The 13,251-nt window shown below is 45.7% G+C and overlaps 1 protein-coding gene across 2 annotated transcripts; it reads right to left on the bottom strand.

Annotated features, from left to right (window-relative positions):
- Nucleotides 1-2,441: 2,441 nt before the first annotated feature.
- Nucleotides 2,442-11,715, bottom strand: TRIM10 (tripartite motif containing 10). 2 transcript variants are annotated; one of them, XM_055264782.2, is made up of 8 exons: nt 10,934-11,715; nt 9,650-9,745; nt 8,896-9,126; nt 7,862-7,884; nt 7,432-7,547; nt 6,220-6,252; nt 4,811-4,986; nt 2,442-4,271 (listed from the first exon to the last, which is right to left on the bottom strand). In XM_055264782.2, exons 1-8 carry the CDS (start codon nt 11,360-11,362, stop codon nt 4,188-4,190), a joined length of 1,188 nt encoding a protein of 395 aa, XP_055120757.1. In that variant the 5' UTR covers nt 11,363-11,715; the 3' UTR covers nt 2,442-4,187. The 2 variants fall into 2 exon arrangements, with proteins under 2 accessions (XP_055120757.1, XP_055120756.1); XM_055264781.2 differs by having other exon boundaries at nt 2,442-4,986.
- Nucleotides 11,716-13,251: the final 1,536 nt, after the last annotated feature.

Raw genomic sequence — 13,251 nt, 5'->3', positions numbered from 1 at the left:
ACCTCTGTACTCCCCCCTCTAAAATAAGGTTATGGTACCTGTGGCCTGGGATTGTTGTCAGAATTAAATACATGCTGAGTGTCTGCTAAAGTGTCTAAAATGTAAACATTCAGATATGTTCATTTTATCTTTTTTTTGGTGCATTCTGGCTTTATTTTTTTTTAAATTATACTTCAAGTTCTAGCGTACATGTGCACAATGTACAGGTTTGTTACATATGTATACATGTGCCATGTTGGTGTGCTGCGCCCATTAACTTGTCATTTACATTAGGTATTTCTCCTAATGCTATCCCTCCCCCCACCCCCTACCCCACAACAGGCCCTGGTGTGTGATGTTCCCCACCCCGTGTCCAAGTGTTCTCATTGTTCAATTCCCACCAATGAGTGAGAACATGCGGTGTTTGGTTTTCTGTCCTTACAATAGTTTGCTGAGAATGATGGTTTCCAGCTTCATCCATGTCCCTACAAAGGACATGAACTCATCCTTTTTCATTTCATCTTTTTTAAAAAAAACTACTTCCCCTTTTGAAATGAAATATGGAATGATAAAAAAATTTAAATAAATTCCACTTCACCATCCAGAAGTTTATAATTTAGCTGTGGAACTACGACTAAACAGATACAGAATAAGAAGAGAGTGTAACTGCACTGAATTAGGTATCACAGGGGCTAAGTGCTCTGGGAATTCAGAGGAAAGACACAGCGAGCCTGGGAAAGTTAGGGTAGGTTTTGTGGGGGAGGTGGGGATTGGACAAGTGGGAGAGGAAGGTGAGAACATTCTAGGTCATGATAACCACATGAATGAAAGCATAGAGGTAGGAAAAAGCCACGGCACCTTTGTAGGAGTGTGAGGAATCCGACCTGGTTAGGCTGGAATGTTCAGGAATGGGGAAGACCAGAAGTCAACAGGCTAAATGGATGACACCAAGACATAGTGAGGTTTCTGAGTCAAGAATGAAGGGAGAAGTGATGCTTAATGAAAGCCAGTCTGGATCGTTTGCACAAGAAGGACTGGGGCAGAGAGTTGGGGGTTGGAAGGAGAGGGGAGGAGAAAGAGCCTAGTGTGGATGTTCAGAAAAAAAGGTATAGTTATTTGGCAAGAAGCTGCAGATCTCAGAGAAACATAAGATCCCAAATCTAAGAGCAAGACATTAGCCAGGGAAAGAACACCCCTGAAGGTGACAGCTAGCAATTCCTGCATCCCAGAGGGAGTTATTGTCACCAAGAGAACTTGTACCAGGAGTGGGAGGAGACTGACAGCCCCCAGGGTCTCTCTTCAGGAGAGAAGTCAGTTATACTGAAGATGCCTTCCAGGCCCCCCTTGGTCCCTTCTGACGTGACCGCAGATGATCGGGCCAGGGGTGGGAGTCTGAACAGCAGATTATTGGCCAAACAAGTCTATGAGGTCAGCTGTCAAGGAAGATCTTATCAAAGAGGGACAATAGTAATTAACTGAAACTATCAGGTCCTCTCGGAGATTCAGAAGGGATCCATGATGAATGTGTAATTAGTTGGCAAGAAGAGCAGACACAGAGAGAATCAGAGATGCATGTGCAGCCATGATGTATTGGAACAGGTGTCTACGACCCATGCTGCTGAGAGGCCGCAGGAAGATCCAGTCTTCACGCTTCTTTGGACTTTGAGCCCACTTCTTACCGGTAGGTCCTGGGCATACAACATACCACTGCATAATGGTCATGAGCACAGACTCAGGAGCCAAACCACAAGACTTCAAATGCTGGCTCTGCTACTCACTATCAGCTGATTTGAGACCAGCTGCTTGGCCTCCACATGTCTCAGTTCTCTTATGTACAAGATGGGCATATTAATAACAGCACCTACCTCCCGGGGTTGTTGTGAGGATTAAATGAGTTAATATATACAAATATTTATTATGGTGTTTGGCCAAAATAAGTTCTATGTGTGTGATTGTTATCAACATTTTTGGAATCTCTAGTTCTTCCTACAGGAACGAGTGGTGACCCCACCAACTCACTCACCCCCGACATAGCTTCTCACGGGGCCTGGCTCATGGTGGAAAATCCCATTTTCCTTATTTCTGCTTTTATAATAAACTTACCTATCATTTGAACTAACTTGAGTGGGTCTCACTTCTTTGCAATAGGAAGGGTTACTACCATGTAAGCTGTGAAAAATGAGGTGTAAACTGTGGATGTTACAAATGTGCAACAGTCCCTCAGAGTCGGAAAGGGCAGCTGGGACTCTGGGGCCTCTAGACTTGAGCACTTCCTGGGGAGGGAACCCAGAGTCCCACTTCCGGCCAGCACAGCAAAGAGGTTCATTAAGCTGCCTTATCTTGAAGTTACCAGGTTTTAGGATCTATCCACTTCCCCTGTGCTGACTCCATACTCCGAAAGCAAGTAAACTTCAAGTAAAATTACCCTAGGGGAGAAGCAGGTACTGACAGACCAACATGAGTGTTTTCACTTATGAGCAGTTTTATTTCTCAGTGTAAGACATATAAATTGTTTTCACTGACATATAACTATTAAAATAAAAATTAAAATAATTTAAAAAGAAGAAATATAAATTGTATTTCTGAATCCCAGTCACCTGTGGGGGTGTAGCCCGCATTAAAATAATCGCCAGGACCCATGCAGGCATCTATCTCTGAATGAGGCAGTGCAGCATAGCAGTTAAGAGCTCTTGGGTCAGACACGGATGAACTGGTTGCATGATCTTGGCTAGTTACCAAGATAAAGTGACATAAGGTGTGTAAAGCTCCCGAGCATCAAGCCAGGATCTTCATACACATACATGTTAGAGGATAATAGTCCTTTCAAAAGACAGCTAAAGCCAATAAAAATAAACAGAAAAATAGGATATACTTTTTAGTGGAATCACAGGTTTGGGTGCTTTGGATATGTTTTATCATTATATAGGCACTTGTGTGTGTCTGTATTTTTTTGAATATACAACATTTTAATGAGATACTGCACACTCTCAGGGAAAGCAATTCAATCTCTAATCCCTGGCTTCTGATCTCCACCTCTTTTCTACCTGCTGAGCTAAGGATGAATAACAGAACTTCTTAACTGAATTCTAAGCTTCAGCCTAAGCACGCTGTGCCCTCTGCCTTTGAGTTTGCACCCTGGATGTCTCCCCTCCTCCCAGGAGACCCAGTAGGGAGATGACAGAGCACTGTAGTTTACATCTGAGCAGAGTAAACAGAGATGATGTTAAGGAGACTGTCAGTGAAGGGCATGATTATGCAAAATAAAATACAATATTGACAAGAACTAGAAAATAAAACATGGTCACTCTTCCATCCCATTTCTGGGATGTCACTACAGTAGTCTCAACTATGATAGTCTCAATTGTTTAGGCTAAAGGTCATAGGTCATCCAACTTATGCCCTGGCCCCCTTCTGGAATTCTTTTACCTAGCAGTTTCTGAGCCCACAGCTGAGCTATTTGTGACCCATTTGCTTCCACTATCTCATTTCTTGACCTCAGATAGTAATCAACTGATCAGGAAGACAATTTCCCCAGGATTGAGTGTGGTCCCTGGGTTATGATTTATGGCTATACCTTATGTCTTCCTGCCCCCAGGCCCTGCACCTTCATCTCAGCCAGAAGTGGCACCACCAGGAGGAAGGAGGCAGTGAGTGGTGTCAGCTGGGGATGGGCACACATCTGCCCATGAGGACGATGGAGATAACCCAGTGCTCCATGGGTCACAGGTCATCCAGCCAGTTCTCTGCTGTTTCCTTTTCTTAAGATGCTTCTTCCCCTCTTTTTCTTATGACCATAGGCATCCTTTAGACCACCCTTTTCAGAAAGCCATCCCCCACTCACCCTCTCCTTCCAGGCTGGGCCATGCACCTTCCCCTGAACTCCCATAATGCTGGGGTTGGACCTCCCATAGCACCCACCACACTGTGCTGTAATTTCCTCTTTATGTTTCTCTGTCTTCCCAAGAGCTCTTTCAGATATAGAATAGGTCTTTTTTTCTCTATATTTTCAAATCACCAGTGGCCACCACATTGCTTGGTTCATAGTTAACACAAAATAAATGGTTCTAGAGAATGTGATTACATGAACTCTAACATTATTGGAAGAAAACAAGATGAAAAGAGGTGAGATGTCTTGTTTAAAGTCATACAACTGGTTGCAAGGCTGGTTCAAGAACCCAGGGCTTCTGACTTCAAATCCAGTGCTCTTTCTACGCAGCTACTTCTGTGCCAAGCAAGGATGGTGGTGAGCAGAGCTGGCAGCAGCCTGAGTCCCCAGGTACCCTGGCCTTCCACTGGGCATTGGGGAAAGGACTTGATCAGTAGATTGAGTGTCCTCTCCTCTATCCCTTACCACCCGGCCCCATCCCATCTTCTAAAGCAGTCATTTCTATTCCAAGTCATCCAGGTGATTCAGCCAGGGATCAAGTCCACATGGTACTTGGGTTGATTTGAGTCCTGTACTTAGAGGAGAGTAGGTAACTGCTCCTTCTCAGGAGCTCAGGGAGAAACTGGACCCTCGGCCCCAGAGCCCAAAGAAGGGAATGACCTTCCTAGTGAAGGAGGCAGTGAAGGTGTAGATGGGCTCTCGAGTGACAGCGTTGGTGAAGGTCACCCAGCCCACCTCATAGTCAAGAGACACCCGCACCTGCCGGGGCTGCTCCTTCAGGGTCAGCCGTGTGGGGAAGGAGCCCAGAGCCGAGACGAAGCCCCAGGCCAGCCTCACAGCCCAAACCCCCTCCTCTGGCCGCAGCCGAAGCTCCCCCTTCCGCTGCACATCCTCGCTTACCACGCCCACGGTGCAGCTGCCCCCATGGGCCAGGTCTATACTCACCACCCATGTGTGTCTCCCCCCTGTGATGCCAGTGTGGGCCAGAACACAGGTGGCCCGGTCAAAACGCTGGGGGTTGTCTGGTGAGTTCTGCCATTTGTAGGAGAACTGAGCCCGCTGGCGGTCCTCGGACAAGAGGAGCTTGGGGTGGGAAGTCTGAGGGTCTAGAGAAATGTGAGCTGTGGGGATAACCAAAAGGGACAGACATCAGCAGACATGCTATTACCTCCAAGGAAAGCATAGAAACTCCCCCTGGGCCCCTCCTGTTAGTGTTACTATTACCAAAAACATGTATAGTGCCTACGTGGACCAACAGTGTGGAATCACCTGGGAACCTGTTAGATATACACTCTCAGAATCTGCAGCTTAACAAGATGCCCAGGTGATTCGCCCACAGGTAAAGCCTGAAAAGCCTGCCTCAGAGAATGAGAAAGCTCTCGTTTAGTTCAATGTGGTCCTCGGGAAAGCTCTTCTGCTCACCGCAAATTGGTTGGCTTCCAAAGCTGTGTGTGCCAGCTTGGATCTCCTGGGGCTGATACACCACAGTCTCCCCTCCTCCCATCTCTATCCCAGAGTGCAGCGACATTTCTCCCTTCAGTCCAAACTTCATGATTCCTCCCTGCTTCCCTCCCAGAGCACTGGTGACTCATTTACAGTCTTCCCTCCTGGCAGGCTCTCTGGCTCACCCCTGGGTTATTCACTCTGCCTCAGTAATTCTGAAACTGTCAGAGTCTGAGGACCACTTTTTAACACCAAAAACTGCTGCAGAGCCTTGCATTTTGTTACTTTTAGTATTCACAAATTGAGAAGCTTCCATAAATTTAGGTCCATCCATGGGTTAGAGAACCACCCCCGCACCCTGCCCGCCAACAACTCCGTGACTCCCAGGGTCTTAGGCTGGTTGATTGAGAAATGACAGCCTTGAAGGGGTCCATTCTGTTCATTTCTTTCCCACCCACAGGCCGCCCTCCTTCTGTCTTCTGTGTAAATGACATCTGAGAGGAAGCAGGGGTTCCTCACAGTTCTAAAGAGGTGATTATAAACCCAGATCAAAGTCCCCTTTATCCAGAAAGCATTCCCAGATGTACCTTATCCCATTCTGTGTTAATCTTTCTATCTACTCAACATGTACAGATCAGGATGTGAGCTTCATACCACGAATGTAGTGTATGTATGTGCTTGTCCTTTCTTCATGTTTCTCCTGAGAGCCTTACAAAGAATGTGACACACATACATACACACACATATGTATTATATACACACACATATGTGTGTATATAATATATATGATGTGTATATGTATGCATGGGTGTTTGTTATGACTATTGTAGTGCCCAGTATAGAATCCTGCAAAATTGTCTCTCCTTTCCAAGGACTTCTCCTTCTCTCCCATCCTGACATAGGCTGCTTACCTGGCTCGTAGTCCAACTCAAAGCATAGTTTTTCTGTAAAGAAGATAAACCAGGATGAGATTTTATTAGTCTTACAAAACCATCAGACACTTAATGATGAGAAAACTGAGGCCAAGAAGAGGGAAGGGACAAGAAGAAGAATGGAAGCTGGAATCCTCTAGACCAGTGGTTCCAAGCTTGCATCAAAATCCCCTGGAGCTCTTGCTAAAACACGTCTGTTTCAGATTCAGGTGCCCTGGGGTGGAGCTGAACATCTGTATTTCTAACAAGTTCCTGGGCAATGCTGCTGCTGCTGCTGGTGGGAGCCCCACTGCCCTAGCCCTGAGCAAACAGGGACCATGTCTGCCTTGCTCACCTCTGTACCCACAGAGCCCAGGTCATAGTAAATGCTCAAGAAATATCTGCTTAATGAATAGAGAAATTGGTTCATTTATTTATTATTCCACTTGGAAATAATTTGGGGGAGAGTCAAAGGTCAGCCTTTGATTAGAGTGAAATTTCCTTCACTGCCAGGCCGCTGGAAGTATTTGCAGGAAATGGACTTATGGGAAAAGTCCTTCTAGGGTGACATCACTGTGGGTGGGTCATTTAAAAATTGGTGTCATCATTCATTCTGTCATGTTTAGTGAGGAGGTGGTTGGCAGAGGGCCATATCCCATTCCTGACTCTCATTCCAAACCCTCCCCTGCCCCCTACCACCACACCCTGTTCCGGAAAAGGAAGTGGAGCATAGTCCCCACAGGACCGTCTAACTCTGAGCCAGACTAACAGAAAGAAAGTGAGAAGGAAGGAGGGATGAGCCAGATACCCCAGGGTCAAGATAAATGCTGTTGTTGGCTATTAATTAACAATGTTTATCATCAAAAACTTATCACCTATTACAAATGTTGCTGTGGGATTTTTAAACTTATTAAGAATGATATATTGTTAATCATTATCTTTCATATTGCTTAATGACCACTGATCAGATTTGTTGAATTATTTAAAATCAGTTTAACTTTTTCACCAGAAATATTCACCTTTATTCTCTTTCTTCATTGTCACAATATCCTAAGAGGCAGATTTTATAAAAATCTGCAAATAAGGAAATCAAGGCACAGGAAGGAATACGGCTTGCCAAAGTCACACCTTTCAGCAGCGGAGCGTGGAGGCCACTCCTAAACCCGGGCTTCATGGCCACCTGTGCTCTGTGGAGGCCCGGGGTTCTCTTACCCAGAAACATCTTCATCTCCCTCTGCAGCGGGAGGGACTGCTGGGGAAAGTCCCGAATCCTCTGGCCCAGCTCTGGCGACACAGCCACTGGTTTCCGGCACTTTCTGGTTTCACATCTAGGGGCACAGAAATGGCTGGGTCTGGGAATTATCATTCTTAATAATGTCTCCAGACTCAGCCAGTCATCTTCTAATAGGGCATGAAGGCGCTAGTTCCTGCAGGCAGACGTACTTCCTCTAGGATGAATCCCACTGCCCATTTTTGGGCATCTATGGATATACCTGAGAAGGCATTTGGGTATATAGAGGTTTATATGTAAATTTGTATCCTTAAGTGAGAATGTTATATACTTGTGTGGCAATAACTAGGCATGCGGTACATGTATGTATATTTATATGGAAAAAGAAAACAGAGAAACTATATTGCTTACCTTATTAGAGTGCTTCTGATGTCCTAGGAGAAAGAGATACCAGGGATTCAGTTTCCAGCTTCTCCTTTCCATTTTTCTTTTCTTTCTTTTTTTACTTTTATTTTATTTATTTTTTGTTTGTTTGTTTGTTTGAGAAAGGGTCTCACTCTGGTGCCCAGGCTGGAATACAGTGGCGTGATCACGGCTCACTGCAGCCTCAACCTCCTGGGCTCAAGGGATCCTCCCACCTCAGCATCCTGAGTAGCTGGGACTACAGGTGTTTGTCACCATGCCTGGCTAATTTTCTTTTTTCTTTTTCTTTTCTTTTTTTTTTTTTTTTAGAGATGGGTTTTTTTTATGTTGCCCAGACTCCTCCCACTTTTCTTATGACTGGAAAAGACAAAATATATTTCTAGCCCTGGACAGGAAAAGGATACCAGATGCATACAGTCACAGAGCATTAGGACTCACCCACCTCTGTGGATCAGAGCCCAAAGCCTTTATTTTTTAGATAAAGATGGTGAAGTGACTTTCCCCTGCTCATTAGAGGCAAAGTAAGTCTCATACCAAGGTCTCCTGTTTCTCAGTCCTAAGAGCAGCATTCTAAGTCATGCTGTCTTTCCAATACCTTGTGGGGACTCCAATATCTCTCCTCCAGTGTGAGGAAGTGAAATAGACCAGGAAAAACTTCCTGACTGGTGGTTGGTGACATTTAGGTTATAGAGAATGGTTTGCAACGTACTTTATACTTTTCAAAGTGCTACTTTGACTTCCATCTTCCTGTTGGATCCTCACAAAAGCCCTGTGAAATATTTAAGGAAAGTATCCTCCCTATTTGGCAGATGGTGGGACCGAGAGGTGGAGACCAGAGAGCAAAAAGTGACCAGGGAACTCTTGGAAAAGCATGAACTAGAACTGAGACCTTCTGGTCCTCTGACCCACCTCCCATCTGGGATACAGAGATGTGTGAGTCAGGGAGACATGGCTTGGGCAAGACAAAGATGCAAGAGTCACAGGACAGCACAGGTGGGGCAGGGTTCAGGTTCAGGCCTCACCGTCAGGAGCTCCCTTGCTGGCCTCTCATTCTTCTCCTCCAGTTCTTCAATAAGAGCACTAAACCGGCAGATCTCTCCAGCAACCAGCAAATCAAATTCATCCCGTTGCTTCAAGATGTCCCCATCCAGGCTCTCCAATTGTGCTAAGAGGATGCTCTGCTGTTCCTCTAGAAACTTCCTCAAGTGTGCGAACTCAGAAATCACCTGTTGTCTCTTGGTGGACACCTGAGTCTGAGGGGGCAGGAGGAGAGCCCAAGAGAAAGTTTGCTTCCTCCTTCTCCTTCTGCTCCTCTTCCTCCTCCCCTGTCCCCAGGTAGATCTGGAACTGTGTCATGGTTTCCTTTTCACTTGTCATCCCATTTCGGGGAGCAAGACTCACAGTGCTATCTCAGCACCATCTGCTGCAGCTTCTAAAAGGGGTAGGGCTTAGAGGAGGTGTAGGAGGAGATGGTGAGGACACCCTACCTCCTGTTTTGTATGAAAAGCACATTATGTGCACAGCCCAGAGCTACTTTACAGTCACAATCTCATTTAATGCTTACAATAATTCAATGAGGTCATGATGACTTTTACTCTCCATTTTACAGATAAGTAAACTGAAGTTGGAGAGTTGCTTGAGGTCATAGAGTTAGTGTCAGAGTCAGGATTTAAACTCATAATAACTTCAAAGCCCTATAATCTATGTTGCCTCAGTTTCAGGAAGACACTGGACCCTGAGGAAGGGGAGGAACCTGGGGAAGGGGTGATGACTCACCAGGAGGACTTGCATCCTTTTATTTTCTCTTGACTGGATTTCTTGAATCTCCTCTCTCTCTTTTCTTAGACATTTAAGACACTTATGTATTTGTTCCTGGGGAGAAGGAACATAAAATACTCAAAATGGAAAATGATTTGTTCAGGTTTGTCTTGTCATCTGACCCTCTGCCTCCAGGAATGAAATGGCCCCAGGAGAGGAGTCTCTTCCTTAGCTGACAATCCCCGGGCCTTCACCGCCCTGACAGCTTACTCCCTTTGGGTCTTGTTCCTCTTGATTTGTCTCCAAGACTTTGGGTCAGGACTTTCCCCCTTTATCCTGTGCCATTAGAGGCTGTGACTTGGTTTTCCCACTTGAGTCTCTCTTCAGGTTAAACATTCTATTGTGTTTTGCTTCGGGTAAGTGGTATCTGGGGTCTGTCCTGAGTTTGATATGCCCTGCACTGAAATCATTCTGAGTTTCCAACACATCCCAAAGGAACATGTGTAAATAACAACCCTCCCTTGTTACTGAAATCGATTATCTGTGTATGACACCAGAGGGGAGAAGAAACTTGGGTAATGTAAAAATAATTGATAAATTGTTTTCAAAATTATTTGCTCCAGAATAGAGTTAGGAACAGGTATATATACATGATAAATATGCATGTTCAAAGATATATTAGAATTCTCACTATCAATTGCTAATTAATTAATTAAGACATCCACACACAGACTTGTACTAAAACACAATTCATAAACACAATGCATAAACAACTAAAACCAGCACACACTCATTTAATGACAGATAAAATGGCATGCCACATACATTTACCCAACCTGAGTATATGTAAACACGAATTTATTCACAAACAGGAGCTCTCAGTTACACTTCCACACTCAAATACATACATACTCAGACTCCCACCCAAACACACCAGACACACTTCTAAACATGCAAGCATTAACACATATACACACTGTTTGTACAATCATTCCCTCAAATACAAACTTCAGACACACCTGATCCACGGCACAGACACACACACTCATGTTTTGGTCACTCATTCATTCAACAAGCATTTGTTGAACTCCCATTATCTGTTGGCCACAAGTGAACACAGAACACACTCAAAAAAAACATAAAACATAAACACAATTTTCCATGCCTGGGTCTATTGCCTGGGTGATCATGTAAGTAAGGAGAAAGAATTTGGCCTCCGGGTGGCCTAAACAACCCACAACTCTGCTGTTTCTCTTAGTCCAGTCCAGTCCACCCTGGGATCCCCCAATTCCCCTTTCCTACCCTATAGGGAGCCGCCGCGTCCTCCAGGAAGCGCATGGTGTGGGCGGCGTGCTCCCCAGCCTCCCGGCACACCACGCACAACTGCATCTCATCATCCTCACAGAAGAAGTAGATCTTCTCTCCGTGCTCTTGGCAGACATCCTCCTCTCCCAAACCCAGTGTGGACACCAGCTGGAGGCGCTCGATGTTCTCCACCACGTTAGCCAGCTGCCAGTTGGGCCGGAAGCTCCCAGGACGGAAGGGTTCTTTGCAGAGTGGGCAAGTAGGGGACTCCTCCAGGTCTGGGCCTGGGATCTCACAGTAGCGGGTAAGGCAGCCCCGGCAGAAGTTGTGGCCGCAGTCGATAGTGACCGGCTCCCTCAGGGTACCCTGGCAGATGGGGCAGTTGACTTCATCTGCCAGGCTGGTCACAGAGGCGGCAGAGGCCATGCTGGTACTGCTGCTATGGCTTCCTCAAGGCCACTCTCTCTGCTTGGCCACGGGGGAAGGGCTGGGCCACACACTCACACACCCACACGTGCACATGGCTGGACACAGGCACATACTAAATATGCACCAGCACCCATATCGTCACACACTTGCATCTCTGGCTGCCAGGGTTCTATTCTCCTGCCAACAGCAGAGATGGGAAATAGCAGAGGAGAGGAAGGAAGAGGGGCTCACAGCATTTCAGAGGTGACCTTAGATGACCATAACCAGGGGCTGGCCATTCCTTTCTGCCCATCCAGAGACACTCACAGTAGAAGGAAAGTGGTGATATGTCAGCTGTCCACTGTCAAAAGAAATATTCTTTCGGGGGCAGGTGGGAGACTGGGTCGCAGAGTGGTGATGCCACTCCAGCCTTTCTACCATATGGCCAGCTGTCTCCAAAGAGATTGGAGGTATCAGCCAGCCCAGGGCTTGCCCATCAACAAGCAGGAGAGTGTGGGGACTCAGATAAGGTCCTTGTGCCAGGGTGTACACTGCACCAGCAACTTCAATGGTGATGCCTCAACTGGCCTGCCGCAAGCCTCAAAAGAGGCTGGAATATTCCCTATGATGGGGAGGAGAAAGAAAACTAGTAATGGCCAGAATTTATTTACAATGATGGTACAACTTACATTGATACAAGCAATTTAAAAGTATGATCTTATTTCTGTGTCTGCTCTGCAACATCGGTGCTATTAGGATCTCCATTTCATAAATGAGAAAGCTGAGGCCCAGCCAGATTATCAGCTTGCCCAAGGCACACAAGTAAGAAGGCGAGTGACCATAAATAATTTGCTGTCAGATCTATGTCTTCCAAGCAAGCTATTCAACATAAACGCAATGTGAGCCACATATGCAATTTAAAATTTCCTAGTAGCTATATAAAAATAGTCTAAACAGGTGAAAGTAATTTTAATGATGTTATTTTATTTAGTCCTATATTTCCAAAATATTATCATTTCAATATGTGATCCATATAAAAAGTTATTAATAAGATATTTTACATTTTTTAATTTGTGAAAAGCCTTTGAAATCCAGTGTGTTGGCTGGGCTAGGTGGCTCATGCCTGTAATCCCAACACTTGTGGAGGCCAAGGCCGGTGGATCACAAGGTCAGGAGATCGAGACCATCCTGGTTAACAGGGTGAAACCCCGTCTCTACTAAAAATACAAAAAAATTAACTGGGCGTGGTGGCAGGCGCCTGTACTCCCAGCTACGCGGGAGGCTGAGGCAGGAGAATGGTGTGAACCCGGGAGGCGGAGCTTGCCGTGAGCAGAGATCGCGCTACTCCACTCCATCCTGGGCGACAGAGCGAGACTCCGTCTCAAAAAAAAAAGAAAGAAAGAAAAAGAAAGAAAGAAATCTGGTGTGTATTTTACATATACAGCATGCCGCCATTCAGACCGGCCACATTTCAGTGCTCAGTAGACACATGTGGCTGGTGGCTCCTGTATTGGACAAACTAGCTCCTGGGCTGCACTCATGGCAGGAAGAGCAGAGATTGGATGGGAAGGGGAGGTAATAAAGTGATTAGAGTAAAAAGGGAGCAACCACAAGGGGCTAGGCTGATCACCCAGTGGGAGAATGGGGGAAGGCCTGGTTTTATCCACAGATGTGTGCATGGGTAAAGGACCATGGCTGCTGATCTTGGTCTTGGTGTGGGGTGTGGGAGGAGCGTAGGGCTTTAAGCCAGGAGACTTGGATCGTCCCTGACATGATACTTTCTAGCTCTGTGACCTTTGGAAAGTCACTTTACATTTGGAAAGTCAGTTTACATTTCTTTCTCTGTAAAATGAAGGTAATAATGTTTGCCTAGAAGGTTATTAAAATTGAATGTAGTAGTATAAAAA

The sequence above is a fragment of the Symphalangus syndactylus genome, chromosome 23 (genome assembly GCF_028878055.3).
Source record: "Symphalangus syndactylus isolate Jambi chromosome 23, NHGRI_mSymSyn1-v2.1_pri, whole genome shotgun sequence".
Taxonomy (NCBI): domain Eukaryota; kingdom Metazoa; phylum Chordata; class Mammalia; order Primates; family Hylobatidae; genus Symphalangus; species Symphalangus syndactylus.
This window is presented reverse-complemented; position numbering and strand designations above follow the sequence as displayed.

What these genes read in the sequence shown, in the direction of transcription:
- TRIM10 (XM_055264781.2), bottom strand. Translation starts at nt 11,362, where the DNA reads ATGGCCTCTGCCGCCTCTGTGACCAGCCTGGCAGATGAAGTCAACTGC. An exon ending in AAAGGATGCAAGTCCTCCTG is followed by an intron (nt 9,127 to 9,649) that starts GTGAGTCATCAC and finishes CTGCCCCCTCAG; the next exon opens with ACTCAGGTGTCCACCAAGAG. An exon ending in GGAGATGAAGATGTTTCTGG is followed by an intron (nt 6,253 to 7,431) that starts GTAAGAGAACCC and finishes TCTTCTTTACAG; the next exon opens with AAAAACTATGCTTTGAGTTG.